This window comes from Eleutherodactylus coqui, chromosome 4 (assembly GCF_035609145.1).
Source record: "Eleutherodactylus coqui strain aEleCoq1 chromosome 4, aEleCoq1.hap1, whole genome shotgun sequence".
Lineage (NCBI taxonomy): Eukaryota > Metazoa > Chordata > Amphibia > Anura > Eleutherodactylidae > Eleutherodactylus > Eleutherodactylus coqui.
The window spans coordinates 2,527,962-2,545,513 of record NC_089840.1 but is presented as its reverse complement, the minus strand read 5'-3'; the positions used below and the strand labels follow the sequence as shown (position 1 = coordinate 2,545,513).

Here is a 17,552-nt window from a genome sequence, read left to right as displayed (position 1 = left end):
TGGGGGGAAGAGGTTGTATATAGATTACATGTGGGGGGTATCAGGATATTAGCTCAGAGATGTATGGGGGGACAGGGTGTATAAAGATTACATGTGGTGGTATAAGGATATTCGGTTACAAATGTATGGGGGGGGCAGGTTGTTTATAGATTACATGTGGAGGTATCAGCATATTAGGTCAGAGATGTATGGGGGACAGGTTGTGCATAGATTACATGTGGTATCAGGATATTAGGTCAGAGATGTATGGAGTGGACCGGTTGTATATAGATTACATGTAGGGGTATCAGGATATTAGGTCAGAGATGTATGGGGGGACAGGTTGTATATAGATTACATGTGGGGGTATCAGGATATTAGGTCAGAGATGTATGGAGGGGACAGGTTGTATATAGATTACATGTGGGGGGGTATCAGGATATTAGGTCAGAGATGTATGGAGGGGACAGGTTGTATATAGATTACATGTGGGGGTATCAGGATATTAGGTCAGAGATGTATGGAGGGGACCGGTTATATATAGATTACATGTGGGGGTATGAGGATATTAGGTCAGTGATGTGTGGGGGGACAGGTTGTATATAGATTACATGTGCGGTATCAGGATATTAGGTCAGAGATGTATGGGGGGACAGTTTGTATATAGATTACATGTGGGGGGTATCAGGATATTAGGTCAGAGATGTATGGAGGGGACAGGTTGTATATAGATTACATGTGGAGGGTATCCAGGATATTATGTCAGGGATGTATGGAGGACAGGTTGTATATAGATTACATGTGGGGGTATGAGGATATTAGGTCAGTGATGTGTGGGGGGACAGGTTGTATATAGATTACATGTGCGGTATCAGGATATTAGGTCAGAGATGTATGGGGGGACAGGTTGTATATAGATTACATGTGGGAGGTACCAGGATATTAGGTCAGAGATGTATGAGGGACAGGTTGTATATAGATTACATGTGGGGAGTATCAGGATATTAGGTCAGAGATTTATGGGGGGACAGGTTGTATATAGATTACATGTGGGGAGTATCAGGATATTAGGTCAGAGATGTATGAGGGGACAGGTTGTATATACATTACATGTGGTGGTATCAGCATATTAGGTCAGGGATGTATGGGGGGACAGGTTGTATATAGATTACATGTGCGCTATCAGGATATTAGGTCAGAGATGTATGGGGGGGACAGGTTGTATATAGATTACATGTGGAGGGTATCAGGATATTAGGTCAGAGATGTATGGAGGGGACAGGTTGTATATAGATTACATGTGGAGGTATCAGGATATTAGGTCAGAGATGTAGGGGGGGGGACAGGTCGTATATAGATTACATGTGGAGGTATAAGGATATTAGGTCAGAGATGTAGGAGGGGACAGGTTGTATATAGATTACATGTGGAGGGTATTAGGATATTTGGTCAGTGATGTATGGGGGGACAGGTTGTGTATAGATTACCTGTGGGGGGTATCAGGATATTAGGTCAGAGATGTATGGGGGACAGGTTGTATATAGATTACATGTGGGGGTATCAGGATATTAGGTCAGAGATGTATGGGGGGACAGGTTGTATATAGATTTCATGTGGAGGTATCAGGATATTAGGTCAGAGATGTATGGAGGGACAGGTCGTATATAGATTACATGTGGGGGTATCAGGATATTAGGCCAGAGATGTATGGAGGGGACAGGTTGTATATAGATTACATGTGGGGTATCAGGATATTAGGTCAGAGATGTATGGAGGGACAGGTTGTATATAGATTACTTGTGGGTGGTATCAGGATATTAGGTCAGAGATGTTTGGGGGCACAGGTTGTATATAGATTACATGTGGTGGTATAAGGATATTCGGTTACAGATGTATGGGGGGGGGGGGACAGGTTTTATATAGATTACATGTGGGGGGTATCAGCATATTAGGTCAGAGATGCATGGAGGGACAGGTTGTATTAAGATTACATGTGGTGGTATAAGGATATTCGGTTACAGATGTATGGGGGGGGACAGGTTGTTTATAGATTACATGTGGAGGTATCAGCATATTAGGTCAGAGATATATGGGGGGACAGGTTGTATATAGATTACATGTGGGGGGTATCAGGATATTAGGTCAGAGATGTATGGGGGGACAGGTTGTATATTGATTACATGTGGGAGGTATCAGGATATTAGGTCAGAGATGTATGGGGGGACAGGTTGTATATAGATTACATGTGGAGGTATCAGGATATTAGGTCAGAGATGTATGGGGGACAGGTTGTGCATAGATTACATGTGGTATCAGGATATTAGGTCAGAGATGTATGGGGGGACAGGTTATATAGATTACATGTGGGGGTATCAGGATATTAGGTCAGAGATGTATGGAGGGGACAGGTTGTATATAGATTACATGTGGGGGGTATCAGGATATTAGGTCAGAAATGTATGGGGGACTGGTTGTATATAGATTACATGTGGGGGGTATCAGGATATAAGATCAGAGATGTATGGAGGGGGCAGGTTGTATATAGATTACATGTGAGGGTATCAGGATATTAGGTTACAAATGTATGGGCGGACAGATTGTATATAGATCACATGTGGGGGTATCAGGATATTAGGTTTCAGATGTAGGGGGGGAACAGATTGTTTATAGATTACATGTGGGGGGTATCCCTGTATTAGGTTACAGATGTATGGGGGGACAGGTTGTATATAGATTACATGTGGGGGTATCAGGATATTAGGTCAGAGATGTATGGAGGGAACAGGTTGTATATAGATTACATGTGGGAGGTATCGGCATATTAGGTCAGAGATGTATGGGGGGACGGTGTATATAGAATACATGTGGGAGGTATCAGGATATTAGGTCAGAGATGTATGGGGGGACAGGGTGTATATAGAATACATGTGGGAGGTATCAGGATATTAGGTCAGAGATGTATGGAGGGGACAGGTTGTATATAGATTACATGTGGAGCGTATCCAGGATATTAGGTCAGAGATGTATGGAGGGGACAGGTTGTATATAGATTACATGTGGGTGGTATCAGTATATTAGGTCAGAGATGTATGGGGGGGACAGGTTGTATATAGATTACATGTGGGTGGTATCAGTTTATTAGGTCAGAGATGTATGGGGGGGACAGGTTGTATATAGATTACATGTAGAGGTATCAGGATATTAGGTCAGAGATGTATGGTGGGACAGGTTGAATATAGATTACATGTGGGGGTATCAGGATATCAGGTCAGAGATGTATGGAGGGATAGGTTGTATATAGATTACATGTGGGGGGTATCAGGATATTAGGTCAGAGATGTATGGGGGGCTGGTTGTATATACATTACATGTAGGTGGTAACAGGATATTAGGTCAAAGATGTATGGGGGGACCGGTTGTATATAGATTACATGTGAAGGGTATCAGGATATTAGGTCAGAGATGTATGGTGGGACAGGTTGTATATAGATTACATTCGGGAGGTATCAGGATATTAGGTCAGAAATGTTTGGGGCGTGGCACAGGTTGTTTATAGATTACATGTGGGTGGTATCAGCATATTAGGTCAGAGATGTATGGGGGGACAGGTTGTATATAGATTACATATGGGGGGGGTATCAGGATATTAGGTCACAGATGTATGGGGGACAGGTTGTATATAGATTACATGTGGGAGGTATCAGGATATTAGGTTTCAGATGTATGGAGGGGACAGGTTGTATATAGATTACATGTGGTGGTATCAGTATATTAGGTCAGGGATGTATGGGGGGACAGGTTGTATATAGATTACATGTGGGGGTATCAGGATATTAGGTCAGAGATGTATGGGGGACAGGCTGTATATAGATTACATGTGGGGGTATCAGGATATTAGGTCAGAGATGTATGGAGGGACAGGTTGTATATAGATTACATGTGGGTGTATCAGGATATTAGGTCAGAGATGTATGGAGGGACAGGTTGTATATAGATTACATGTGGTGGTATCAGGATATTAGGCCAGAGATGTATGGAGGGGACAGGTTGTATATAGATTACATGTGGGGGGTATCAGGATATTAGGTCAGAGATGTATGGAGGGACAGGTTGTATATAGATTACATGTGGGGGGTATCAGGATATTAAGTCAGAGATGTATGGGGGGACAGGTTGTATAAAGATTACATGTGGGTGGTATCAGGATATTAGGTCAGAGATGTATGGGGGACAGGTTGTATAAAGATTACATGTGGGGGTATCAGGATATTAGGTCAGAGATGTATGGGGGGACAGGTTGTATATAGATTACATGTGGGTGTATCAGGATATTAGGTCAGAGATGTATGGAGGGACAGGTTGTATATAGATTACATGTGGTGGTATCAGGATATTAGGCCAGAGATGTATGGAGGGGACAGGTTGTATATAGATTACATGTGGGGGGTATCAGGATATTAGGTCAGAGATGTATGGAGGGACAGGTTGTATATAGATTACATGTGGGGGGTATCAGGATATTAAGTCAGAGATGTATGGGGGGACAGGTTGTATAAAGATTACATGTGGGTGGTATCAGGATATTAGGTCAGAGATGTATGGGGGACAGGTTGTATAAAGATTACATGTGGGGGTATCAGGATATTAGGTCAGAGATGTATGGGGGGAACAGGTTGTTCATAGATTACATGTGGTGGTATCAGGATATTCGGTTACAGATGTATGGGGGGGACAGGTTGTTTATAGATTACGTGTGGAGGTATCAGCATATTAGGTCAGAGATGTATGGGGGGAAGAGGTTGTATATAGATTACATGTTTGGGGTATCAGGATATTAGCTCAGAGATGTATGGGGGGACAGGGTGTATAAAGATTACATGTGGTGGTATAAGGATATTCGGTTACAGATGTATGGGGGGGGGACAGGTTGTTTATAGATTACATGTGGGGGTATCAGCATATTAGGTCAGAGATGTATGGGGGACATGTATATGGATTACTTGTGGGGGGTATCAGGATATTAGGTCAGAGATGTATGGGGGGCAGGTTGTATATAGATTACATGTGGTATCAGGATATTAGGTCAGAGATGTATGGAGTGGACCGGTTGTATATAGATTACATGTAGGGGTATCAGGATATTAGGTCAGAGATGTATGGGGGGACAGGTTGTATATAGATTACATGTGGGGGTATCAGGATATTAGGTCAGAGATGTATGGAGGGGACAGGTTGTATATAGATTACATGTGGGGGGGTATCAGGATATTAGGTCAGAGATGTATGGAGGGGACAGGTTGTATATAGATTACATGTGGGGGTATCAGGATATTAGGTCAGAGATGTATGGAGGGGACCGGTTATATATAGATTACATGTGGGGGTATGAGGATATTAGGTCAGTGATGTGTGGGGGGACAGGTTGTATATAGATTACATGTGCGGTATCAGGACATTAGGTCAGAGATGTATGGGGGGACAGTTTGTATATAGATTACATGTGGGGGGTATCAGGATATTAGGTCAGAGATGTATGGAGGGGACAGGTTGTATATAGATTACATGTGGAGGGTATCCAGGATATTATGTCAGGGATGTATGGAGGACAGGTTGTATATAGATTACATGTGGGGGTATGAGGATATTAGGTCAGTGATGTGTGGGGGGACAGGTTGTATATAGATTACATGTGGGGGGTATCAGGATATTAGGTCAGAGATGTATGGAGGGGACAGGTTGTATATAGATTACATGTGGAGGGTATCCAGGATATTATGTCAGGGATGTATGGAGGGGACAGGTTGTATATGGATTACATGTGGGTGTATCAGGATTATGGGTCAGAGATGTATGGGGGGGGGGGCGGGATGGGTTGTATATAGATTACATGTGGGGGTATCAGGATATTAGGTCATAGATGTATGGGGGGACAGGTTGTATATAGATCACATGTGGAGGGTATCCCGGTATTAGGCTACAGATGTAGGGGGGGACAGGTTGTATATAGATTACATGTGGGGTATCAGGATATTAGGTCAGAGATGTATGGGGGGACTGGTTGTATATAGATCACATGTGGAGGGTATCCCGGTATTAGGTTACCGATGTAGGGGGGACAGGTTGTGGTCGGTCTTGTGTGTCAGCTGAATTACATTCTGTGGTCAGTCGGCAGCCAGTGAAGGGATTGGAAGGGGTAGGAGAGTAGAGGAGGTGAGGCTGATATGCTGGACACCAGAGCATTGGATGGAAGGCCACAAAAAAGGATGTTACAGTAGTCTTGGTGGACGTTGATGAGAGGAGCACTAACATATTTGTACAATTGAGGATAAAGGGGCAGTAAGCTTTCGGACAACTTCTGCTCATCTACTGCTTTGTTTCGTTTCATCTTTTCTGTAATATCCCTATTTTAAACTTTTACTATTTTACCGCTGTAAATGACATTTCAAGCTGCGGCAGCTAGGGGGCTCCCTTCCAGACTCTCTCCAATCCACTGTCTGTTATTTGATACTGAGCTGCTGTAGGAACAAGGTCATTGCCATAGCAACAGTGAAAGGGGCTGTCTTCACAGGCTGTCATTGGCTGCAGCATGATAGCTCTGCAGGCATTATGATAGCGATCTGCGCCCTCTCTGACTCTCCTGCTGTTACAGACGCTACTATATATATATATATATATATATATATATATATATATATATATATATATATATATGTGTGTGCATGCATACATTACACACAATATACTGGGTTTACTTACCGTTTGACCAGAATGTCTCTTAATGCCTGGCGATGCAGAGGGGTGCGCAATCAAATACCGCCTCCGTGCTGGTTGGACCAGAAACAGCAATGCAGCATGGAAAGTAAGGGCAAGGAAGTCAGGACAGTGAACTACTGGAGAAATGGGGGGGAGGGGGGGGGGCAGCCTAAAAATCTGAGCTTACAGATCTGGAACGATGCGATCAGCAGAAGCTGAGGGTCAGGAGAACCTGCGATATGTTAGAAAACTTGTTGAATATTCAGGTACGCTTTAGGCTGCTTCCCCGCAGGCGATCTTGTCGCAGTGTGACCGATCGTATGTATGTACAGCCCATGCTTGCCTGCGGCTTCTTCCACGTGAGCGATGTTTTGTGGCCTGTGATATTGCGAGACTATAAAATCGTGGCCCGCGCTATACAGACTGGATTTGTGTTGTTTTCCCTATGGTCCTTACTACGTGTTGCATCGCATGAAAACGCGTTTTTTTCTGCTGTGCAGTTTTTATAGTTGGAGGTCCTGCAGTAAAAGCCCTAAAATAAACCCCAGCTGCAGGAAAAAACAAATACAGCACCTAAGAAGGGCTGTTGGCTCCGCCACGTCGTCTCCCTGCTCCCCGCCAATCAGAGGCAGCGCTTTCCAATTCCTGACCAGGAGAGATACCTCAAGACTGGCGCCGGGAAGAAGCCGCGGCGGAGCGGACACCGCTTCTTAGGTGATGTATGTGTATTTTTTTGCAGCTAGGGTTTATTGTCGGGGTAGGGCTAATATTTCTAGCCCCCTTACCCCCAAAAACCCTTGTACGTGGTGTTACTAAGCTGCATGACTTTGTAGCACCACGTGCGACTCTGTAGCGACACAAAATCGCGTTATCGCAGTGAAAAGGCGCTGCAGTATTGCACGGACCACCGCTACGGTTTTCTTGCGGCGGTATTGCATCGCCCGTGTGGAAGCTGCCTTAAGGAAAGATTGTATCCGAGACCATTTATAAGATGGAGATTGCGGGCATCGGACAGGCGGATGTGGACCCGCTCACACCGAGGTGGCAGCACCTGGGGAACCTTGTTTTCACGCTTATCCCCTCCAAATAGGATGTGGTGTTCACGGCGGGGTCCCCGAGCCGGCACTCTATTAGCCCTGATAGTGGCTGGTGGCGCTGCGCTGGGTCGAGGCGCGGTACCTGAAGGTCTGAACAGGGCATAGCCGGGAAACAGGCAGCAGACGCGAAGGAAGACTAAGGGTGGTCTAGCCATGGTCCGAGAGCGCACAAAGTGCGGCTCCATGGGGGAAGCTACAGCAGATGCCAGCTGGGGATCGGTGGAATCAGAGAGCGCCTGCTGGCCCTTTATTAGAGGGGGTCCGGAGTGCGTGTGAGCCCCTTGGGCAGAGGCGCAGGAGCGTTGTGTGCCATATGACTGGTGGTGGCGGACGACCGCCATCCCATGAGCAGCAGCGGCGCCTTGTAACAGCGGGCAGTGGTCGAGGGCTCGTATGTACTGGAGGACGGGGCGGAGTTGGATCTTATCCGTAGCGGTGGGCCTCCTGAGACCGGCGGGCATCTGGCGCCACTCTTCCTCTATTTCTTGGCCCCATCAGTTGATTTACTCGAGACGTCTGCGGGCCTCCAAGTATCAGATCTTTGTGAGTATGCCATCATGGTCACTGCTTGGAACATACCTGACTTATTGCCGTATTAACCCTACGTGTGCTGCTGGTAGGCGCCTGATCTTGGCTGTCTTACTGATTTCCCCTTTTTTTCCTCCAACAGTGAAAGCGCGGACGGCGCAGCTGGCGAAGATCAAGTGGGTGGTCAGCATCGTGTTTTATGTCTTGCAGGTAGGTGCGCCACTTTTCGGCATGTAGAATTGCTCTTCCTAGGAATGTGATCTCGGCTGTGAGTCCGCCGACGGTTGGGGTGGTTTTTCCTTAAAGGGGTTGTCCTGCGCCGAAACGTTTTTTTTTTTTTTTCAATAGCCCCCCCACGTACGGCGCGAGACAACCCCGATGCAGGCATAAAAAAAACAAACCGTCCAGTACTTACCCGAATCCCCGCGCTCCGGCGACTTCTGACTTACCTTGTGAAGATGGCCGCCGGGATCTTCACCCTCGGTGGACCGCAGGTCTTCTGTGCAGTCCATTGCCGATTCCAGCCTCCTGATTGGCTGGAATCGGCACACGTGATGGGGCGGAGCTACGAGGAGCCGCTCTCCGGCACGAGCGGCCCCATTCAGAAGGGAGAAGACCGGACTGCGCAAGCGCGTCTAATTTTGCGATTAGACGCTGAAGATTAGGCGGCACCATGGAGACGGGGACGCCAGCAACGGAACAGGTGAATAACTTCTGTATGGCTCATAATTAATGCACGATGTATATTACAAAGTGCATTAATATGGCCATACAGAAGTGTATACCCCAACTTTGTTTCGCGGGACAACCCCTTTAAATGTATGTTGAGCTGACGATGATTTTCTGCAAAAGGGTTTAATTAAAGATGTCGCAGCGTTGGCCTTCTGCAGTTCCATCATTACACTTTACATGGAGCTGCAGACTGAGGCCCCTCTGACACCAGCCGGGGGGCCGTGTGAGCGAGCGCAGATGATTGTTAGACCGCTCCTCGCTCACTGCTTCACGTTCTGTGTTTACACCGAGCGGGCGGCGGCGAGATGCAACGGGAAGGCAGCGGACCACCAATGCTAAAACTGAGCGACACTGCAGAATGGCCTGCGTTTACACGTAACGATCGCGCACATTCATTCGCTCCACAAGCTCCATGTTAAACAATAGTCAGCTTTTGTCTTTTTCTGCCGACCTCGCCGTCTGACTGCAGTCTCTGTGGGACGAGTTGTGTTTGTCTGCCGACCTCGCCGTCTGACTGCAGTCTCTGTGGGACGAGTTGTGTTTGTCTGCCGACCTCGCCGTCTGACCGCAGTCTCTGTGGGACGAGTTGTGTTTGTCTGCCGACCTCGCCGTCTGACTGCAGTCTCTGTGGGACGAGTTGTGTTTGTCTGCCGACCTCGCCGTCTGACCGCAGTCTCTGTTGGACGAGTTGTGTTTGTCTGCCGACCTCGCCGTCTGACTGCAGTCTCTGTGGGACGAGTTGTGTTTGTCTGCCGACCTCACCGTCTGACCGCAGTCTCTGTGGGACGAGTTGTGTTTGTCTGCCGACCTCGCCGTCTGACTGCAGTCTCTGTGGGACGAGTTGTGTTTGTCTGCCGACCTCGCCGTCTGACCGCAGTCTCTGTGGGACGAGTTGTGTTTGTCTGCCGACCTCGCCGTCTGACTGCAGTCTCTGTGGGACGAGTTGTGTTTGTCTGCCGACCTCGCCGTCTGACCGCAGTCTCTGTGGGACGAGTTGTGTTTGTCTGCCGACCTCGCCGTCTGACTGCAGTCTCTGTGAGACGAGTTGTGTTTGTCTGCCGACCTCGCCGTCTGACTGCAGTCTCTGTGGGACGAGTTGTGTTTGTCTGCCGACCTCGCCGTCTGACTGCAGTCTCTGTGGGACGAGTTGTGTTTGTCTGCCGACCTCGCCGTCTGACTGCAGTCTCTGTGGGACGAGTTGTGTTTGTCTGCCGACCTCGCCGTCTGACCGCAGTCTCTGTGGGACGAGTTGTGTTTGTCTGCCGACCTCGCCGTCTGACCGCAGTCTCTGTGGGACGAGTTGTGTTTGTCTGCCGACCTCGCCGTCTGACTGCAGTCTCTGTTGGACGAGTTGTGTTTGTCTGCCGACCTCGCCGTCTGACCGCAGTCTCTGTGGGACGAGTTGCGTTTGTCTGCCGACCTCGCCGTCTGACCGCAGTCTCTGTGGGACGAGTTGCGTTTGTCTGCCGACCTCGCCGTCTGACCGCAGTCTCTGTGGGACGAGTTGCGTTTGTCTGCCGACCTCGCCGTCTGACCGCAGTCTCTGTGGGACGAGTTGTGTTTGTCTGCCGACCTCGCCGTCTGACCGCAGTCTCTGTGGGACGAGTTGCGTTTGTCTGCCGACCTCGCCGTCTGACCGCAGTCTCTGTGGGACGAGTTGTGTTTGTCTGCCGACCTCGCCGTCTGACTGCAGTCTCTGTGGGACGTCCACCGTCGCCGGACGGGCCTAAAAGGTAGAAAATGATTTCTTTTCATGAAGGTTTTTGTTTTCGCCCCTCTCCTTCATAAACGGTTTTGAATTTCAGGGTGTCCCAAAAGTGCAAAGGGTTTGGCAAGCAGTGATACAATTTTGCGTACAAACCCAACCAGACCTCCTATTAACCGTAGTGCAGCGGCCAAACCGCTTACCAGATTCGGAGAAGCACGTTCTGTCGCTGATCAACGGAACTCTGGACGACCAAAAACGGTTTATATAGCGTATACTTCTTCCAGAGCTGTAGATCACCTAATGGTGCTCACAAACCAGCGTACCCAGAGGAAACCACCCGAACATGGGGAGGACATACAGAATCCTTGCAGACCTTGGTGTCATTGGCGCTCAGTGCTGCAACTGTGCTAACCACTGAGCCGCCGGGCTAAAGCACCACCTGGGCCACCAGAGATCGTTACTGGGGAAGCAGTCAACCATTTTTGGTTTAGCAACGACAGTGTCTGTTTCTTGGGGTTTGTCCGCTGCATTGTGGGTAATGGGAGGTCTAGCTGGGGGCCGCTGATTGGACTCTGCGGCGGTGACACGTGACGTAAGGAGGATGTCTACACGTTCCGCTGGAGATAACGCCATCCTTCACCTTGCCTGTAATGAAGCCCAATCGCTGGTATATGAGGGTGAATACCGCTGTGTTCATATGAAGCCGCCGCTGGTTTCCTGGTAAAATACTCCTCTAGTCTGATATATCACACTCCCACCTTCCTGCTGGAAACATTAGAGAGGAATCCAAGATGGCGGCATTCAAAATGGCCGCCATGTTCTCCCCTTCCTCCGCCGCTTGTATGCAACATTGGATCACTGTCTGCTAAACGGCGCTTATTCCACATGGGTGTTGCCACAGTTATAAATGATCCAACTGATGTTACAGAAGGACAGTGATTGGTCCGTCATCTGACGCTAGTAACGCTTATGGAAACCCGCAGCGGCATGCAGATGTTACACCGCTACATACGTGCTATGTAGAACAATTCTCACTGCAGTTGAGGAAACGCACGGAGTAACTTGTACCGCTTTCTCCAGGAGTCAGAGAAGCTGACCACTCAAGCGTCCCCCGTTGGCGCTCTAGTCCTCGGTATACATTGGCGGCAGTGGTCATGTGGGTTGTTTACCCAACTGTCGTCACAGCCAATGGGAGGCCGGCAGGGACGTTATCAGTGACCTCCCATAAACCTGCCTTGGGGCTTCTACATTAGAAGTCCATGTGACAGATACGGGAAGTCACCAGACCTGCTGGGGTACATGTATTATGTATACCTTTTGGGCAGGGGGAGCACAAAACTATAAAAGAAATCATTAGGAAAACCCCTTTAACCTCTCGTTCAATCAAGTTGGTATTTTTGTAAAAAAAAAATGTTGCCTCAACATCCGTCAGTCAGCGCTGCGCCGTAACTCCACCGCCATCTGCTTCATGACCCGTCAGCGGTCCCCTGTGATGCCGTCCCACAGGTCCGCTGCTTCTGACTACCTTATCCACACTTTGCATTGATGCTGTCACATACTCTCTAATTGGCCAGCATAGGTCATGTGATCAGCTCTAGCCAGTCAGAGAGCAGCATAAAGTGCCGCAGACTACCGATGCACATTGTGCACTAGTTAGAAGATTGTGGTGGCCATGTTGGAAGACAGAAGGACTCGGACCATTGGTTATAGTGAAATCCACCCTCAAGCCAACGGGTCCAGAGACGTTCCAGACAATGTGGCACCACCTACTGTTAGGTTGTCCTCCTGGGACCTGCCACAGGTGTGGGGTGTTTGAGCTGATTGGGTGTGGAGTTTATATATGTACTGTAGCATTTCCGTCTGGTAGGTGAGTGTTTTGGGTGTTTTTCAGTCTTCCTCTGGCTGTGGAGGAGGTCAGAGCTCGGAGCTGGATGTCCTGTTTTGCATAAGTCTTCTCGACGCTCAGTACAGCAGTTATCTTTTGCATCTTGTCTGCGGTGGTTTTCTCCTATCCCACGTAGGGTCAGCTGGTGGCCTAGGTACGTGGCCAGGTTCGCCCTTCTCAGGGCGGGTTACCTGCTTATAGGCAGGGCCTTTCTCTGGGTTAGGTTATTTAGGGACAGTGTAGTCCTTGTGGTGGGGTCTGTACTGTTTACCACTGTTTGCTATGTACTTTAGGTTATGGATCCAGCACATCCGGTCTGGATGCGACACCTACCCTGTGTCTGCACCAACATGACCGAGTGCCACGTCCTACAGCACCAGTGTGGAGGAGCAGAACGTCTGCAGACTTCGTTGGCCCAAAGTCCGGATCTCAACCCCATCGTTTCTCTCCAGCAGTGATTTTATCCAGCTTTTGCAGACCTTTGGCTGTCGGTAGCCGGTAAAAGCTCGGCGGTGCTGCGGCTCTGCTGACTGACTTACAAAGCAATCCATTAGTTAGTAGAGCCAGGTATCCCGCTGACAGCTGGAGGGGTCGGTCTACTCCATGCCTCAGGATAAGCCGGCATTCTTCCTCAGCTCCACCTTATAGCTAATTCATGAGATTTTCCTATAGAAATCTGCAGGAACGCAGACATTAGTGGAGTAAAAAGTTCTAGGAAGTTTTTTGTTTCCTGTAGCTGACTTTTTGAAGTTGTACAAACTTCATTGTTATACGCTCTAATAAGACCCGTCCTCCGGCCCGCCTCTATGAGCCTGTTCACCCAGCTTTCTCATCTTCACCTCTCCTGACCTCTACTTATTATTTCACCACATTTGGCTTGATTGCCACTTTCCCCGATCCTGCAATATCTCTGCCTGCCATGACCTTGGTCTGCAGATCAATTATGTCTCCGCCCGTCCCTCACGGATCACGCCGAGGGGCCCCTGACCTGTCTGTCACCCACCACTGCACGAGACTACAGGTAGTGGCCTGGGATCCTGCTTGGAGTCAGATCGGTCAGTGATGCTGCGGGTCCATGCCCGCTGCGTGACGGGGGGATTACCTTTTGACCCTTATGGCATCTCCGGTAGGTACGGGTCCCACCTCTGTGTTGTGGCCCCTGCTACCCCTGGCCTGGTGAGACGTGCTGCGCTAAATTCCATAGAAGCTAATGGGAATTACAGAAACAATGTAGCACAGCGAGTTGTAGAAACAGTGTAGCGCATTGCGGTGTGCCGCTTGTGGAACTCTTCCACCTCTGTAGGAGTTATTGGTGTAGCTCGACCTCACGCAGCGGTGTCTGTCCGCGGACACCCTGTAGATGGCGCTGTTCGCATTGCAGCCCTGTTTCATCGAGGTGCGAAGAGTCCGTTATGAAATAAAAGTGGCGTGATGTTGCAGCCTCGTGTTACTCCCTTCCCGCTAGCTTACAGACCGTAGGAGGGCGCACACACTTCATTAGTTGTAGGCGCCAGTTGTAAGACTCCTAGTTAAATGACTGATGACAAGGAGCCGCAGTCATTAGCAAACAGCGTCTGGTGTTCTACCCAATTATAAAGAATGGCGCTCCTTACACTCTCATCTCACTCCTCCTTTGGGAGTAGCGCTAGTCCCCGACTTACGAACAGGTTCTGTTCCAGGAGCCTCTCTTCGCAAGTACATTTTGTTCGTATGTCCGAACAAATGCGCAGTCAAGTAATAGAATCGTTGGGTGTAACAACAGTAACAATAATCGGATCTTACCTCGATAAGGTGACCCAGCTGGAGTACGGGGACTGGAAGTGGAGGAGACGTTGGGCGATGGTGGAGCAGCCGAAATGGGAGACAAGGATGCAACGATTGGAGAGGATGAGTCTTCAGCACTCGGTGGTAATGGGACATCAACAGGGATGGTGAGAAGATGTTGGCGTGGATGCTGTAACACCTGACGTCGATGGCACTGGTTCAGGGTCATGATGAGACTCATCGCATCTTTCCATCCTCCTAAAGAACCGGTCTAAGGATGCCTGGGTGCTAGCCGCTTTTTTCTCATTGTATATGGCCCGGTAGCAATGAAGTGCATCGTGGACAGATGCTGCAACCCTGGTGCACCGTTCCACATTTGGGTCCTGTGATTCAAAGAGTGCCAGAGAGTCTTCAATCATTTGAAATGCCTTTGCCATCATCTTGGTCTGGGAATGCTCCGGTGCTGGTTCCACTTCCAGTTCTTCTTTTTCTTCCTCCTTCCTCTGGTTTTCCAGTTCCATGAGATCTTCATTTGTCAGCTCCTGGTGGTGCACAGCTAAATATTCATGGAAGTCCGGTTCCTCAAGATGAAGGTCAAGCTTCTCTCTGATGCTCACTAAGTTGTCGACTACATTTTGTTCCTCTGCCTGTAGCTTCGCCAAACTAGGGGAATTGTGGGCAAACATGGGGCACAGTTTCTTCCAAACCCCATTCATGGTGGCCCTGGTAATTTCACGCCATGAAGCATCAATGTTCTTTATGGCATTATAGATAGTGAAGTTCTTCCAAAATTCACGCAATGTCATCCCAGACTCACCCTCAGTTGCCTTCAGTGCCTGACGAAACGTGCGACGGAGATAGTATTTCTGGAAGGTTGCAATGGCCCCCTGGTCCATCGGCTGGAGTAGGGAGGTAGTGTTGGGTGGCAGGAAAACTACCTTCACATTTGCATGAAATCATCTAGGAAAGGAGGGTGGCCCGGCGCATTATCTAACAGGAGAAGGATGTGAAGGGAAGGTTCTTATCCCAGCAGTACCGTTCCACCTCGGGGATGAAATGGTGATAAAACCAGTCTTGATACATAGCAAGAGTGACCCAGGCTTTTCGGTTACTCTTCCACACAACAGTAGGTGAGGCCTTAAAGGGGTTGTCCCGCGGCAGCAAGTGGGTCTATACACTTCTGTATGGCCATAATAATGCACTTTGTAATATACATTGTGCATTAATTATGAGCCATACAGAAGTTATAAAAAGTTTTATACTTACCTGCTCCGTTGCTGGCGTCCTCGTCTCCATGGTGCCGACTAATTTTCGCCCTCCGATGGCCAAATTAGCCGCGCTTGCGCAGTCCGGGTCTTCTGCTCTCTTCAATGGAGCCGCTCGTGCAGAATGCAGGCTCCGTGTAGCTCCGCCCCGTCACGTGCCGATTCCAGCCAATCAGGAGGCTGGAATCGGCAATGGACCGCACAGAAGAGCTGCGGTCCACGGAGGAAGAGGATTCCGGCGGCCATCTTCACAGGTAAGTATAGAAGTCACCGGAGCGCGGGGATTAAGGTAAGCGCTCCGGTAAGCTTTCTGTACGTCCCTGCATCGGGGTTGTCTCGCGCCGAACCGGGGGGGGGGGGGGTTGAAAAAAAAAAAAACCCGTTTCGGCGCAGGACAACCCCTTTAACTATATTTTTCAGGGCTCTTGGGTTTTCAGCAGGATACACTAACAATGGCTTGATCTTCATATCTCCTGCGGTATTACCACCAAGCCGTAGCGTCAGTCTGTCCTTTGCGGTTTGAAGCCAGGCATAGACTTCTCTTCCTTACTGATGTAGGTTCTGTCCGGCATCTTCTTCCAATAAAGTCCTGTTTTGTCAACATTAGATATTTGCTGAGGTGAAAACGCACCTTCTTGGATGATTTCCTTAAGTGTGGCAGGAACTCCTGGGCTGCTTCCGTATCTGGGCTTGGTGCCTCTCCAGTCACCTTTATGTTATGGAGGTTATTACGTGCCTTGACTTGCAGGAAAGGTCACATCTGCTGCTTCTTCCCCATATTTTGCCTTTCCATCCTAAAGCCTTCTCCTGGATCAGCATTAACCTTAGCGGCGTTCTTTTCCTCCATCCAAATGCTCAGAAGTTCTTCTATCACTTTTCCACGTTTCCTACTAATAATAGTGGAGCTCGTCGGCCCCGAACGTCTCGCATGTTCCATGATCCTGTCCTTGTTCTTGAGATGGTAGAGCGACTCATCTGGTATGAGCGACATCAGACATCTTCTCACCGCGCTCCACTCTTTATGATGGCAGCCTTTGTTTCCATAGTGATGGCCTGGCGTTTCTGCGTCACCACTGCCATTGCGCTTGGCACCCGACATGTTTGGAGTTCACAACATGCGTTGTAGCGAAGCCACGTGGGTACAGTAAGAGAGAGCTACTGATTACGGCAGGCGCGGCTCCTGCTCGCTGCTGCCACCACTCGGCCGCCATGCGAATTAGCCTTAGGACGACCTTGTTCGTATGTACTGAAATTCATAACTCGAATGTTCGTGTGTCGGGGACTATCTGTATTATTTTCTTGGTAAGCTCCACCCACAAGTTCAGGTCACGCCCCCTGATGACAATCAGAGTACCCCCATTACAGTGCCCTCAGTGACCTTATTAAGACCAGAGCTTCATAGGGCAAAACTTGTGGGTGATTCTCGATTATTGCTGCCTTTATCCCTATAGGGAAGCATTAGGATGGGATCATCGGACATTGTATTGTGCTGCTGGTTGTCGAGGTCGACACAAACCCTGATCATCGGTGCTCAGTGTATCTTGTGTGCCCACATGTGCCATCTTCAGTATTGGCAGCCCTGATCATCGGTGCTCAGTGTATCTTGTGTGCCCACATGTGCCATCTTCAGTATTGGCAGCCCTGATCATCGGTGCTCAGTGTATCTTGTGTGCCCACATGTACCATCTTCAGTGTTGGCAGCCCTGATCATCGGTGCTCAGTGTATCTTGTGTGCCCACATGTGCCATCTTCAGTATTGGCAGCCCTGATCATCGGTGCTCAGTGTATCTTGTGTGCCCACATGTGCCATCTTCAGTATTGGCAGCCCTGATCATCGGTGC

General features: G+C 48.8%; 1 protein-coding gene across 1 annotated transcript in view; it reads left to right on the top strand.

The window, feature by feature from the left end:
- Positions 1 to 17,552, top strand: part of GET1 (guided entry of tail-anchored proteins factor 1) — a 112,219-nt gene that overhangs the window by 37,350 nt on the left and 57,317 nt on the right. Inside the window, exon 3 of the mRNA XM_066598954.1 lies at positions 8,500 to 8,567. Coding sequence (XP_066455051.1) covers positions 8,500 to 8,567 — 68 coding nt within the window. The remainder of the gene's footprint in view (positions 1 to 8,499; positions 8,568 to 17,552) is intronic.